The sequence below is a fragment of the Salvelinus namaycush genome, chromosome 13, assembly GCF_016432855.1.
Source record: "Salvelinus namaycush isolate Seneca chromosome 13, SaNama_1.0, whole genome shotgun sequence".
Classification (NCBI taxonomy): domain Eukaryota; kingdom Metazoa; phylum Chordata; class Actinopteri; order Salmoniformes; family Salmonidae; genus Salvelinus; species Salvelinus namaycush.
Genome location: NC_052319.1, coordinates 28,526,643 through 28,539,677, shown reverse-complemented (window position 1 = coordinate 28,539,677; position 13,035 = coordinate 28,526,643). Strand labels below are relative to the sequence as shown.

The 13,035-nt window shown below is 43.1% G+C and overlaps 2 protein-coding genes across 2 annotated transcripts in view; one reads left to right on the top strand and one right to left on the bottom strand.

Moving 5' to 3' along the window:
- LOC120058396 (ephrin type-A receptor 6-like) overlaps positions 1-13,035 on the bottom strand; it is a 260,362-nt gene that overhangs the window by 54,675 nt on the left and 192,652 nt on the right. The gene's annotated exons all lie outside the window — the stretch shown is intronic.
- On the top strand, positions 1,913-3,933 carry LOC120058395 (apolipoprotein A-IV-like). The gene is made up of 4 exons (XM_039007025.1): positions 1,913-1,941; positions 2,059-2,112; positions 2,303-2,453; positions 2,584-3,933. Exons 2-4 carry the CDS (start codon positions 2,073-2,075, stop codon positions 3,158-3,160), a joined length of 768 nt encoding a protein of 255 aa, XP_038862953.1. The 5' UTR covers positions 1,913-1,941; positions 2,059-2,072; the 3' UTR covers positions 3,161-3,933.

Below are 13,035 nucleotides of genomic sequence, written 5' to 3'. Positions count from 1 at the left end.
AATCAGGAGCACTGATGCTTGGGTCTCCACATGACACCTTTTCACTGTCATCTACATCAGGGTTTCCCAAACTCTGTCCTGCCCCCCCCCCCCCCCCCCAGTTGCACATTTAGGTTTTTTCCCTAACACTACACAGCTGATTCAAATAACCACCTCATCATCAAGCTTTGATTATTTGAATCAGCTGTGTAGTGCTAGGGGAAAAAACTAAATGTGCAACCGGGGGGGGGGGGGGGGGGGGGGGGGCAGGACAGAGTTTGGGAAACCCTACTGTACCTGGCCTGCTGAGGTTGCTGAAGAGCTTGACCTAACGGTTTCTGTGATGATGGTCTCCATGTTTGTGCGTCACACAAACAACCAAACACAACAGCCACAACTAATATGTTAGTACTCCATAATATAGCCATTTTCACAAACATTACACCCACAAGCATTATTTTTGCCCGAGTTGTTTTTATTCTGAGTTTTGTTCATTTGTGAATTCCCCCACCCAATCATTAGGAGTGGAACGGCCCTGCAGCCTTGTGGTATTACAGAAACTCTATTCTCAGGAGAGTGGACAGAAATAGATTGTATAGAATGTACGATTCCACATTATATATGGTAGCACCATTAAAGTAAGCAAGAACTCATTGGATTTTCCATCACATCTTTTTCTATGGATGATCTCTCTGTGCCTTTGTTTATGTTTATTTCCGACCACTAAAAGGAATCAGGAATCAATTGAATTTATTGACTTGGAAAATATATTGAACTGAAACCCTTAAGATCATTTTTTTTAAAGAAGAGTCAGCATTTAGCAACTACCTATTTAATAATTTGGTTCCATAAACAACAATAGCATTAGGGTATGAATTCTGATCAGTAATTTCACTTGAAAGGCTGAGTGCAACAATTCAGCTTTATCTGACTGAGTATTAAGTGTAGGACTTGGTTGTGTAAGGAAATACAATCCCTTCTCTCAAAACAATCTCTACTGGGTCATCCAAAGATATTGGGGGTCAAAGTTCTTGTCAGACTATATGAAGTTAAAATATCTGTTTCATTCAAAAAATGTATTTAATGTACGCATTTGGGGTAAACATGTATGTGTATTTTGGATTTATTAACTCCCTATATAGAGTTTTATGATTTGTTTTTGTGGTGGGCGATAGGATTAGTGTACATTTTACAACAAGAAGCATCTCTACGTGACAAAATACTGACCACGAGATCTTCAGACAAACATTAACCTGATGATGTTTCTTATCATATGACATTGCAATATGAAAGTTCAGAGTCTACTGAGTCATCAGTGCGTCACCCATACGTATTTTCATTGCCACTTGTTTCCCAACACATCATCTCATGACTAATGTAATTCATTCATTTCTATTGACATCTGAATCAAGTCTACATTTAGTCCATATTTAATCAATCTCTAATTTCACCCCTAATCTGGAAGACAGTGTTCAGATAGCGGTCAGACCCGAATGACATACTTGAAATACAAATAAGTGAATAATAATCAGCTTTTACCTATCAACCAATTCTTCAGCCATTCCATCCCCTATAGATGAAGTAACACCGTAGAATTACAGAGTTCCCAGACACAGATTTAGCCCTGGAGTAAAACACATTTTCAAAGCATTCTATATTTAAAGCCCTTTTAGTGCAGGACTAGGCTTAATATGTGTCTGGGAAAATGTCCCATAATGTCAAATGCTATTATGATGACGCTAAAATGGATGGTGTCAGCAGGTCATCTGGGTCCCCATAACGTGTCCCCAGAGTACTGAGGATGTGATGTGGCAGTCGATGTGACAAGAGGACATACAGCAGGACACTCAGTCCTGGACTTTGTTCTTCACTACAATTGCCAGTCCCCTATATATACACACAGCCCTGATACCTGCAGTACACAGTACTACCAGAAACAAGGACACAAGCTCTCTCAAGCAGGTAAGACACTAGCTGCCTCTAGGCATTTTGTAATCACATAGGCTACAATAATATCTGGGATGAGAAACTGACTTTAATATTTCATTCACCAATTGTATTTTTTTCTCCAATTAACAGCCTACAGCCCAGTCATGAATGTCTTAGTGCTGCTTGCTCTTGCTGTTTTCACTGGTGAGTGGAGAATACGTTTTCATGTTTTCATTAATCAACACTTGGCTATAGTGTTTGTATTTTTGACAGGAAGGAAATTGACAATACTAAATGTAACAGTAGTGTAATATCAATGAAAGGAGTAAATGTATCATCTCAAATACCCTCCAGTCTAGACTGAAAATGAAATAATCCACGGCCTCTCCTACAGGGTGCAATGCCAATGGCCTGTGGCAGGACCAGTCTCAGCAACAGCTGGACATGGTGAAAGATGCATTCTGGGACTATGTCGCCAAGGCAACACTCACCGCTGAGGACACCCTACAGAAGATCCGACAGTCAGAGGTGGCACACGAAGTTAAGTAAGTCTCAGTATGTAGAAAATAACACAATATAATGGTGTTTCATAACAACTGTTGAGTAACTAACTACCTGTTTGTTAACCTCAATAACTCTGCCTCTGTATTGACCTTTCTCTCTCTGTCTCCATAGCACCATGGTCTCTGAGAGTGCTGATGCTGTGAACCAGTACACCGTGGCCATGCGTGGGCAGGTGACTCCTCTGACTCAGGACCTGCTGGCAAAGTTTTCCCAGGAGGCCGAGCAGCTTAAAGCTCGTCTGGAGAAGGACCTGAGCACCATGACAGCCAAGCTGCAGCCCTACTCTGACGAGTGGAACGCAGACATCCAGAGGCAGGTGGAGGAGCTGAAAAGGGACATGACCACCTACGCTGAGGCCCTGGACTCTGACGCCCTGAAGACCACTCTACTCCAGAAGAGTGAGGAGCTGAAGGGAAGCCTGGAGAAGAGTGTGCAGCAGCTGCAGGCCCAGCTGGGCCCCTACACGGAGGATCTGAAGCAGAAAATAGACCAGAACCTGGAAGAGTTCCAAAAGAGCATGATTCCCCTGACCCAGAGCTTCCAGACACAGCTGACCCAGAGAACCCAGGAGCTCCAGCAGAACCTGGCCCCCTATGGAGAGGAGCTGAAGAAGCTGGACCCATTGGCCCAGGACCTGAAGGCCCAACTAGCTGCTCTCTGGGACTCCTTCACCAAGAAGATCCAGTAATCAGACTGATTTTACTTGGTCTACTAGAACTGTGTAGTGATTAGTCATTTTCCATCAAAGTGCAAAAGGGGCAATATGTACATTTAGGTACCACTATTATGTTGTTTCACTGTATCAGTTACGGGACTCTCCATCTCCTGATAAAGTTGTGTGTGATCTGACGTCTACATGCAGAGCTGTGTGTTTGTGTGTGTGTGTGTGTGTTTGTCTCCATACCGGCAGGCCTCTGGAAGATCTACTGCCTCTCTAATGTGTTAATAGTGTGAACATCAATAATGCAAAGGCCTAACACTCCACTCTGGAAACAGACTCACTCACTCCCTCACACACTCTGCCAGGGGAGGTAGAAGAAATTGAGAATTTGGAGGTGGAGAATGTGTAAAATACAAAGGCTGTTTAGACACAGGGCTGAATTAAACCGAACATGTTTGAAGAGTTTAATTACAAAATGCAATATATTCATTTTCAGAAATATTGGTAAATTGACATGAAATAAAAACACATTATGAACGAGATAGAGCTATTATTTTTCTGTCTTACCATGACATGGGCTAGTGAAAAGACAGACATGACTTAGTTTAGAATATATTGCAAGGTCTTTTATTTTAGAGAGACAAATAATCTTGTTTTGTGGCAAACCGCTATATATCCACCCCAAACAACAGAACTCCAATAGGAAAAGCATCCCGATTGGGTTTTAAACAGTTACATGTAATAAAGTATCAATACATAAATAAATATGAACATAATACATTTGTCTCATATTGTGCAAATATCACATAGCACATAGTTTTACAACTTTTTTTGCAAAAGTATTCATCCCCCTTAGCGTTTTTCCTATTTTGTTGCATTACAACCTGTAATTTAAATGTATTTTTATGGACATACACAAAATATTTGTAAGTGAAACAAAAAAAAATTACTTGTTTAAAATTTTTATAAAAAATAAATAAATGGAAAAGTGGTGCGTGCATATGTACTCACCCCCTTTGCTATGAAGCCCCTAAATAAGATCTGGTGCAACCAATTACCTTCAGAAGTCACATAATTAGTTAGATTGCACACAGGTGGACTTTATTTAAGTGTCACATGATCTCAGTGTATATATACACCTGTTCCGAAAGGCCTCAGAGTGTGCAACACCACTAAGCAAGATGTACCACCAAGGAAGCGGCACCATGAAGACCAAGGAGCACTCCAAATGTCACGCCGTGACCATAGAGAGCTTTTTTTTTCTCTATATTGGTTAGGTCGGGGTGTGACTAGGGTGGGTAATCTAGGTTGTTTTATTTCTATGTTGGCATTCTATGTTGGCTGTTTAGCGTTGTTTCTGATTGTGGATCATATTTAGGCAGCCATTTCCCCACTGTGTTTTGTGGGATCTTGTTTATGTGTAGTTGCCTGTGAGCACTCCATAGCTTCACGTATCGTTTATTTCTTTATTGTTTCTTGTGCAGTTCACTTATAATAAAAATGTTGAAACGATTACACACTGCGCTTTGGTCCGAGTGTTATTATGACGATCGTGACACCAAACAGGTCAGAGACAAAGTTGAAGAGAAGTACAGATCAGGGTTGGGTTATAAAAAAATATCTGAAACTTTGAACATCCCACAGAGCACTATTAAATCCATTATTAAAAAATGGAAAGAATATGGCACCACAACAAACCTGCCAAAACCCATGGACCAGGCAAGGAGGGCATTAATCAGAGAGGCAACAAAGAGACCAAAGATAAGCCTGAAGGAGCTGCAAAGCTCCACAGCGGAGATTGGAGTATCTGTCCATAGGACCACTTTAAGCCGCACACTCTACAGAGCTGGGCTTTACGAAAGAGTGGCCAGAAAAAAAACATTACTTAAAGAAAAAAATAAGCAAACACGTTTGGTGTTCGCCAAAAGGCATGTGCGAGACTCTCCAAACATATGGAAGAAGGTACTCTGGTCAGATTAGACAAAAATGTAGCTTTCTGGCCATCAAGGAAAACGCTATGTATGGAGCAAACCCAACACCTCTCATCACCCCGAGAACACCATCCTCACAGTGAAGCATGCTGGTGGCAGCATCATGCTGTGGGGATGTTTTTCATCGGGAGGGACTGGTAACTGGCCAGAATTGAAGGAATGATGGATGGCGCTAAATACAGGGAACTTCTTGAGGGAAACCTGTTTCAGTCTTCCAGAGATTTGAGACTGGGACAGAGATTGACCTTCCAGAAGGACAATGACCCTAATTATACTGCTAAAGCAACACTTGAGTGGTTTAAGGGGAAACATTTAAATGTCTTGGAATGGCCTAGACCTCAATCCAATTGAGAATCTGTGGTATGACTTAAAGACTGCTGTACACCAGCGGAACCCATCCAACTTGAAGGAGCTGGAGCAGTTTTGCCTTGAAGAATGGGCAAAAATCCAAGTGGCATACCCCAGAGACTTGCAGCTGTAATTGCTGCAAAAGGTGGCTCTACAAAGTATTGACTTTGGGGGGGGGGGGGGGGGGGGGTGAATAGTTATGCACACTCAAGTTTTCAGTTTTTTTTGTGTTATTTCTAGTTTGTTTCACAATAAAAAATATTTTGTGTCTTCAAAGTGCAACCTGCATGTTGTGTAAATCAAATGATACAAACCCCCCCAAAAATTTATTTTAATTCCAGGTTGTAAGGCAACAAAATAGGAAAAATGCCAACAGGGGTGAATACTTTCGCAAGCCACTGTATCAAGGGAAGCTTTTTGATTAAATACACTCAAGTTTCGAGTTTTAATATCACGTGCACAAGTACAGTGCAAGCTCCAACCCAACAATGCAGTAAACCCTTGGAGGTCAGGGGCCCCTAGAGATGTGTAGAATTGCTGGAAATTAGCTTTAACGGTCCAACTTATGCTTTGGCCACAAATATGGGTATAGGATGAGTCAAAAACATTATTTGGGTATGAGTTAACAGAATATACACTTTTTTCTCTCAGCCTCATGGCAAAATGTGTAGAGTAGCAGGAAATTTGCTTTAAAATTGCATATTTTTCTCTCTGACCCATGGCAAAATGTGTACAATTGCAGGAAATCAGCTTAAAACTGCACGATTTTCTCTGACTCATGACAAAATGTGTAGAATAGCATTATAAAACTGCACATTTTTCTCTCTGCCCCATGGCAAAATGTGTTGAAATGCAGGAATTAGCTGTTTTCCCCCAAACATATGTTTTTCCTCCAAAAAGAAGGGAAAAAGCCTACTTGCCCAGCCTCCTTGCCCATTCAACCTCTGAATGGCACACATACACAATTACATTTTCTCAGGGCTTTAAAATCCTTCTTTAACCTGTCTCCTCCCCTTCATCTACACTGATTGAAATGGATTTAACAGGTGAAATCAATAAGGAATCATAGATTTCACTTGGATTCACCTGGTTAGTCTATGTCATGGAAAGAAGAGGTGTTCCTAATATTTTGTACACTCAGTGTATATATGAGTGGGTTCGTGAGGATATTTTGTTTAGCAAAAAACACATTCTAAAGCACATCTAAAGTAAATGTTATAAAAATATGAGAACAGCTATAATTCATACAGAAAGGGACCCATGAGCATTCGTTTCCAATGAAAAATAGAAACGTGAAAAATTGGCATTTATTGCCTTTTGGAATCAAACCCTTCGTTTATTTTTATGAACTACTACCTTCCTCCTCTCTCTCCTCTCTTTCCTCATCCCCCTCTCTTTTCTTCTATCCTCCCCCTCTTTACTTAATTTCATTTGCTGTCCTTCTACACTACCATCTTTCATCCTCCTCTCTACTCTCTTACAATACATCCTCCAGCCTCCTCCCTTCTCTTTACAGTACATCCTCCAGCCTCCTCCCTTCTCTTTACAGTACATCCTCCAGCCTCCTCCCTTCTCTTTACAGTACATCATCCAGCCTCCTCCCTTCTCTTTACAGTACATCCTCCAGCCTCCTCCCTTCTCTTTACAGGATATCCTCCATCCTCCTCCCTTCTCTTTACAGTACATCCTCCAGCCTCCTCCCTTCTCTTTACAGTACATCCTCCAGTCTCCTCCCTTCTCTTTACAGTATATCCTCCAGCCTCCTCCCTTCTCTTTACAGTACATCCTCCAATCTCCTCCCTTCTCTTTACAGGATATCCTCCATCCTCCAGCCTCCTCCCTTCTCTTTACAGTACATCCTCCAGCCTCCTCCCTTCTCTTTACAGTACATCCTCCAGTCTCCTCCCTTCTCTTTACAGTATATCCTCCAGCCTCCTCCCTTCTCTTTACAGTACATCCTCCAGCCTCCTCCCTTCTCTTTATAGTACATCCTCCAGCCTCCTCCCTTCTCTTTACAGTACATCATCCAGCCTCCTCCCTTCTCTTTACAGTACATCCTCCAGTCTCCTCCCTTCTCTTTACAGTATATCCTCCAGCCTCCTCCCTTCTCTTTACAGTACATCCTCCAGCCTCCTCCCTTCTCTTTACAGTACATCCTCCAGCCTCCTCCCTTCTTTTTACAGTATATCCTCCAGCCTCCTCCCTTCTCTTTACAGTATATCCTCCAGCCTCCTCCCAGTCCTTCAGCTGTGTCCTTCAGTAGTTCTGAGTGGACTCTTTAAACAGTTCCAACCCCTCTCTCTGATTCCCTGGATCTCATACTAATAACTACTACTACTCAGAGTTGGAGGACACTCTTCCCTGTGTGTGTGTGTGTGTGTGTGTGTGTGTGAGAGAGAGAGAGAGAGAGAGTGAATGAGAGTGAGAGAGAGAGAGAGAGAGAGAGAGAGAGAGAGAGAGAGAGAGAGAGTGTGTGTGTGTGTGTGTGTGAGAGTGAGTGTGTGTGTGTAGGGAGAGTGGTTGTGTGTGTGTGTGTGTGTGTGTGTGTGTGTGTGTGTGTGTGTGTGTGTGTGTGTGTGTGTGTGTGTGTGTGTGTGAGAGAGAGTGGGTGAGAGTGTGTGTGTGTGTGTGAGTGGGTGTGTATGTGTGACTGTGTGTTTCCCTGCGTGCATCTGTTAGGCTTTGGGGTTGGTTCGTCTCAGTGTTATGACCCTGGATGTCCTCTCTACAGTAGTGTTCTATTACTGAGGCGTTCTTCCACCCTGATCTCTGATCTCTGATCTCTACCTGATTCTGTTTCCTCCAGAATTATAGAACTCCAGATGTGCTTTTGACTTCTGCTCTTCTCCTCATCCCTCTGTGACTTCTGGTCTTCTCCTCATCCCTCTGTGACTTCTGGTCTTCTCCTCATCCCTCTGTGACTTCTGCTCTTTTCCTCATCCCTCTGTGACTTCTGGTCTTTTCCTCATCCCTCTGTGACGTCTGGTCTTCTCCTCATCCCTCTGTGACTTCTGGTCTTCTCCTCATCCCTCTGTGACTTCTGGTCTTCTCCTCATCCCTCTGTGACTTCTGGTCTTCTCCTCATCCCTCTGTGACTTCTGGTCTTCTCCTCATCCCTCTGTGACTTCTGGTCTTCTCCTCATCCCTCTGTGACTTCTGGTCTTCTCCTCATCCCTCATCCCTCTGCTCTTCTCCTCATCCCTCTGTGACTTCTGCTCTTCTCCTCATCCCTCTGTGACTTCTGGTCTTCTCCTCATCCCTCATCCATCTGCTCTTCTCCTCATCCCTCTGTGACTTCTGGTCTTCTCCTCATCCCTCTGTGACTTCTGGTCTTCTCCTCATCCCTCTGTGACTTCTGGTCTTCTCCTCATCCCTCTGTGACTTCTGGTCTTCTCCTCATCCCTCTGTGACTTCTGGTCTTCTCCTCATCCCTCATCCCTCTGCTCTTCTCCTCATCCCTCTGTGACTTCTGCTCTTCTCCTCATCCCTCTTTCACACGTTAATCTCTCGTCCTGCAGAAGGTAGAGCGAGCTTGCAGTTTCATATTACCGTCTACTATTTCCTATTTCTCTGCCCCTGATCTGTTTAGGGGTTTCAATATCAGAGGCCTGCCTGGGTAATTATCAGCGATGTACCAAGCCATTTAGGTTAGCTACCATCATTACGCAGCACTGAGTATGTGTGACTACAGCACTCTTCTCTCTTAGTCAGCATAATCACTTCATTACAGGTGCAAGGATACACATACACAGCATTTCCCTGTGTTAGTGTGTTCAGTATGTGTTTTTGTGCAAGGGTGCACACACAGCATTTTGACGGCGTTCTCCTCCCAATATACAAACCACTTAGACTGAGACAGTCACTCAGTCATACTAATATCTACAAATACAGCGTTAGTTTAATGGATGAACACAGAGGCGTAGTCTAGTTGACACACTGCACTGCAAGCAAGGGCTTGGGAAGTTTTCTGGGTTATATCAATACATGAATGTTTGAAATAGACTATTTTCTGGGTGTGAATCCTGCTGTCATCTGCTTGCAGCATCTCTCAGCAGACCTTTTGGGAAGCACAGCAGTTTATATTCCCTATTACTTTCTGCCTGGGTTCAGGGACTCTGACGTTATGACATCTGCATCTCAAAATACATCCTGAATTTGGGAAGCGGAACCCTCTGTTCCAGTTAACAGATTCCTGGGGGTGTTCTAACAGACAGTTTCTCCTTAAGAAGACAGGTGTAGTATAGTGATTGGGCTATCACCAGATGACCTACCTGTTATAGTGATGAAGACGTGTCTAGAACCAGAGAATGAACATGGCTTTGAACTGTGAAACCTAGAAAAGTATGAGTTGTTACTGAAGCGAGTTAAATTAGAACCAGGACTTCTTTAATTCAACCACACAGCAACGGGTTCACACGCACGCACGCACGCACGCACGCACGCACGCACGCACGCACGCACGCACGCACGCACGCACGCACGCACACACACACACACACACACAGAAGTAGAGTTAACCAGATCTCTGCTAGAGCTCTGTGCTCTAACCTTGAGTTCTCCTTGTGAAAGATACACACTGGAGCAACCAACATTATGCACACTGAAAGAAGCCCCTGTCATCTCATACAGCCAAACACACCTTCCCTCTGCAGAACCGGAAATACACTCAGACCTATTTGAATATCAGCTTTCAAAGTCAAGGCATGGTTAGAAGGTGGAGTGGGCTGTCTGTTCATGTAGAACTGCGAACATCGAGGCTACGAGTCCATAAAGGTTGCAGACCAAACATTTCAAAAGAGCTTTGAATAGATAATAGTAATGTACGTTTTAATTTTTTCTTCTTCAAAAATTAAAAGCAGATAATTTATCATTCTTTAAAAGAAGCAGATTACAGCTTAAATTACCTAAATAAAAAAATCCACTGTAAAAATATGAACGGCATATGAGCACAATGGGTCGTTTTATTTGTTAAAAATCAAACCTTTATTTAACTAGGCAAGTCAGTTAAGAACAAATTCTTATTTACAATGATGGCCTACCAGGGAACAGTGGGTTAACTGCCTTGTTCAGGGGCAGAAGGACAGATTTTTACCTTGTCAGCTCGGGGATTCGATTCAGCAACCTTCCGGTTACTGGCCCAACACTCTAACCACCTGCCGCGTAGTTTAGTGAGTCTCCTATTGTTACCTGAGAATGGTTCAGACACCAACTGACCTCTAACCCCTGACCCCTCTCATTTCGGAGAGCAACAGCAGTCAGATCAACTCTACACACACGTACAACCCCAGTGCAGGGCTTTGTTCTCTCTGAGGGGATCTGAGGGCTGGGGAGGTAGAGGTTAGAGATGAGAGCAGGAAAAGGACACACACCTGGTGAAGTCAGAGGATCTCCACACACCTTCAGACAGACAGACAGGCTGGTACATCTACCTTTCATCAACACTAATGGACAACATGTCACTGATCTGTTGTACAAGTGAATGCACTACAGGACTATACTATGGCTGGGGGGGGGGGGGGGGGGGGGGTCAGTGGTGCTGGAACAGAGAAAGAGAGACACTATTCCATATTTATCTCATTGAGCAAAAACCTATTTTTTACTACTCTTTCTTTACCCATTTGTTTCATTCTATTGCTACTGCACTGTCGAGACGGGAATTTGCAAGTAAGCATTTCATTGCACTGTGTACTCCATGTACAGTGAGTGTACAAAACTGCTCTTTCCATGACATAGACTGACCAGGTGAATTCAGGTGAAAGCTATAATCCCTTATTGATGTCACTTGTTAAATCCACTTCAATCAGTATAGATGAAGGGGAGGAGACAGGTTAAAGACGGATTTTTAAGCCTTGAGACATGGATTGTGTATGTGTGCCATTCAGAGGGTGAATGGGGAAGACAGCATCTTTTAGTTCCTTTGAAAGGGGTATGGTAGTTGGTGCAGGTGCACCAGTTTGGGTTTTTGTATCAAGAATGGTCCACCACCCAAAGGACATCCAGCCAACTTGACAACTGTGGGAAGCATTGGAGTCAACATCCCTGTGAAATGCTTTCGACACCTTGTCCATGCCCCAGCCAATAGAGGCTGTTCTGAGGGCAAAAGGGGAGGGTGCCACTCAATATTAGGAAGATGTTCCTAATTGTTTGTACACTCAGTGTATATCGTGTATATGCCGAATAAACAAACTTGAACTTGAGTTGGTTTGTAATGGGATCATTCACCAAATGTGATTTTAACACTGACCCTGACCTCACCTCTAACCCTCACCTTATATTAACAACAAATACACCTTCTCAAAGAATATATGTACTTGTCTTCATAGTTAGAGTATGGTGTAGTTGTGTATTTCATATAGCGTGTCCAAATCATTTCCGTCAGAACAGTTTGTGTAGTTCTTACAGTTTGTCACATGGGCTGAGGAAACAGAGCCCGAGACAGAAACAGTGGCTCAGTATACTTAGAAATGGACAGTAAATAGAGAGAAAACCGATTCATTCTCCATTTCACCTTTATCGTTATGTAGCTCTGAGGTACAATAATTACACAAAATGGAATTCTAAAACCAAACAAGTTATCAGACTGAGCAAGAGAACGGAGAGAAATTGCTTAAAAATAATCTTTCATCATCTTTCTCCTTTCTTTCTCCCTTTTCTTTCTCTCTTTAATCTCCCCCTCTCCTCTTCCCCCTCCTCCCCCTCTCCTCTCCAACTAGTACTGTTATTATGGGTGCAGCTGGTGGTAGGCCAGAGATGAGAGAGAGGGAGAAAGAGAGGTTAGGGGTGTGTGTGAGATAATTACCCCTGTTGCCTGGGAGCAGAAAGAATGAGAGAGAGAGAGAACGAGAGAGAGAGAACGAGAGAGAATGAGAGAGAGAGAGAACAAGAGAGAGAGAGAACAAGAGAACAAGAGAGAGAGAGAGAACAAGAGAGAGAGAGAGTAGGAGAGAGAGAGAAAGAATGAGAGAGAGAGAGAGAGAGAGAACGAGAGAGAATGAGAGAGAGAGAGTAGGAGAGAGAGAGAGAGAGAGAGAGAGAGAGAGAGAGAGAGAGAGAGAGAGAGAGAAGACAGAGAGTAGAGAGATACAGTGGTTATTTCTGTCTGCCCAGACGCAGACACACACCACGATGAAGCCCCATCTGACAGCACATTATTACAGACATAGAGACCTATAACACATTTCAAGCAATACAGCACATTACAACACAGACTGTTCTAATCATAGTTCATTCTGATGGTCCGAGGAGCGTTCCATTAATGTACAGCACCCCTGGCATTATCGCTTACAGCCCTGCTCTGCTGTACAATAACACACGAACAAGCGGAATTGATATCTCTGGGATATTTTTTATGCGGATAAAAGTTGTGCTATGTGTGACACTAGTAAAACATGCAGAAGGTTTTTCCACCCAAGCAATGGATCTGAGCTGTCAGTCTTGAGTGTTAAATGGGGTGTGTTGTTATTGTGTTCATGTGTGCATGTTGTCTGTTCTGAGTTTTAAAACTTCACTCTTCAGTAACCAGTTCTAATAGTTCTTCATTCCCATTAAGTTTGAGAGACATTA

Bases quoted from the DNA above. Each gene is read 5' to 3' on its own strand.
- LOC120058395 (XM_039007025.1), top strand. From the start codon at position 2,073: ATGAATGTCTTAGTGCTGCTTGCTCTTGCTGTTTTCACTG. The intron at 2,113-2,302 runs GTGAGTGGAGAA...CCTCTCCTACAG, and splicing joins TGCTCTTGCTGTTTTCACTG to GGTGCAATGCCAATGGCCTG. The intron at 2,454-2,583 runs GTAAGTCTCAGT...CTGTCTCCATAG, and splicing joins GAGGTGGCACACGAAGTTAA to CACCATGGTCTCTGAGAGTG.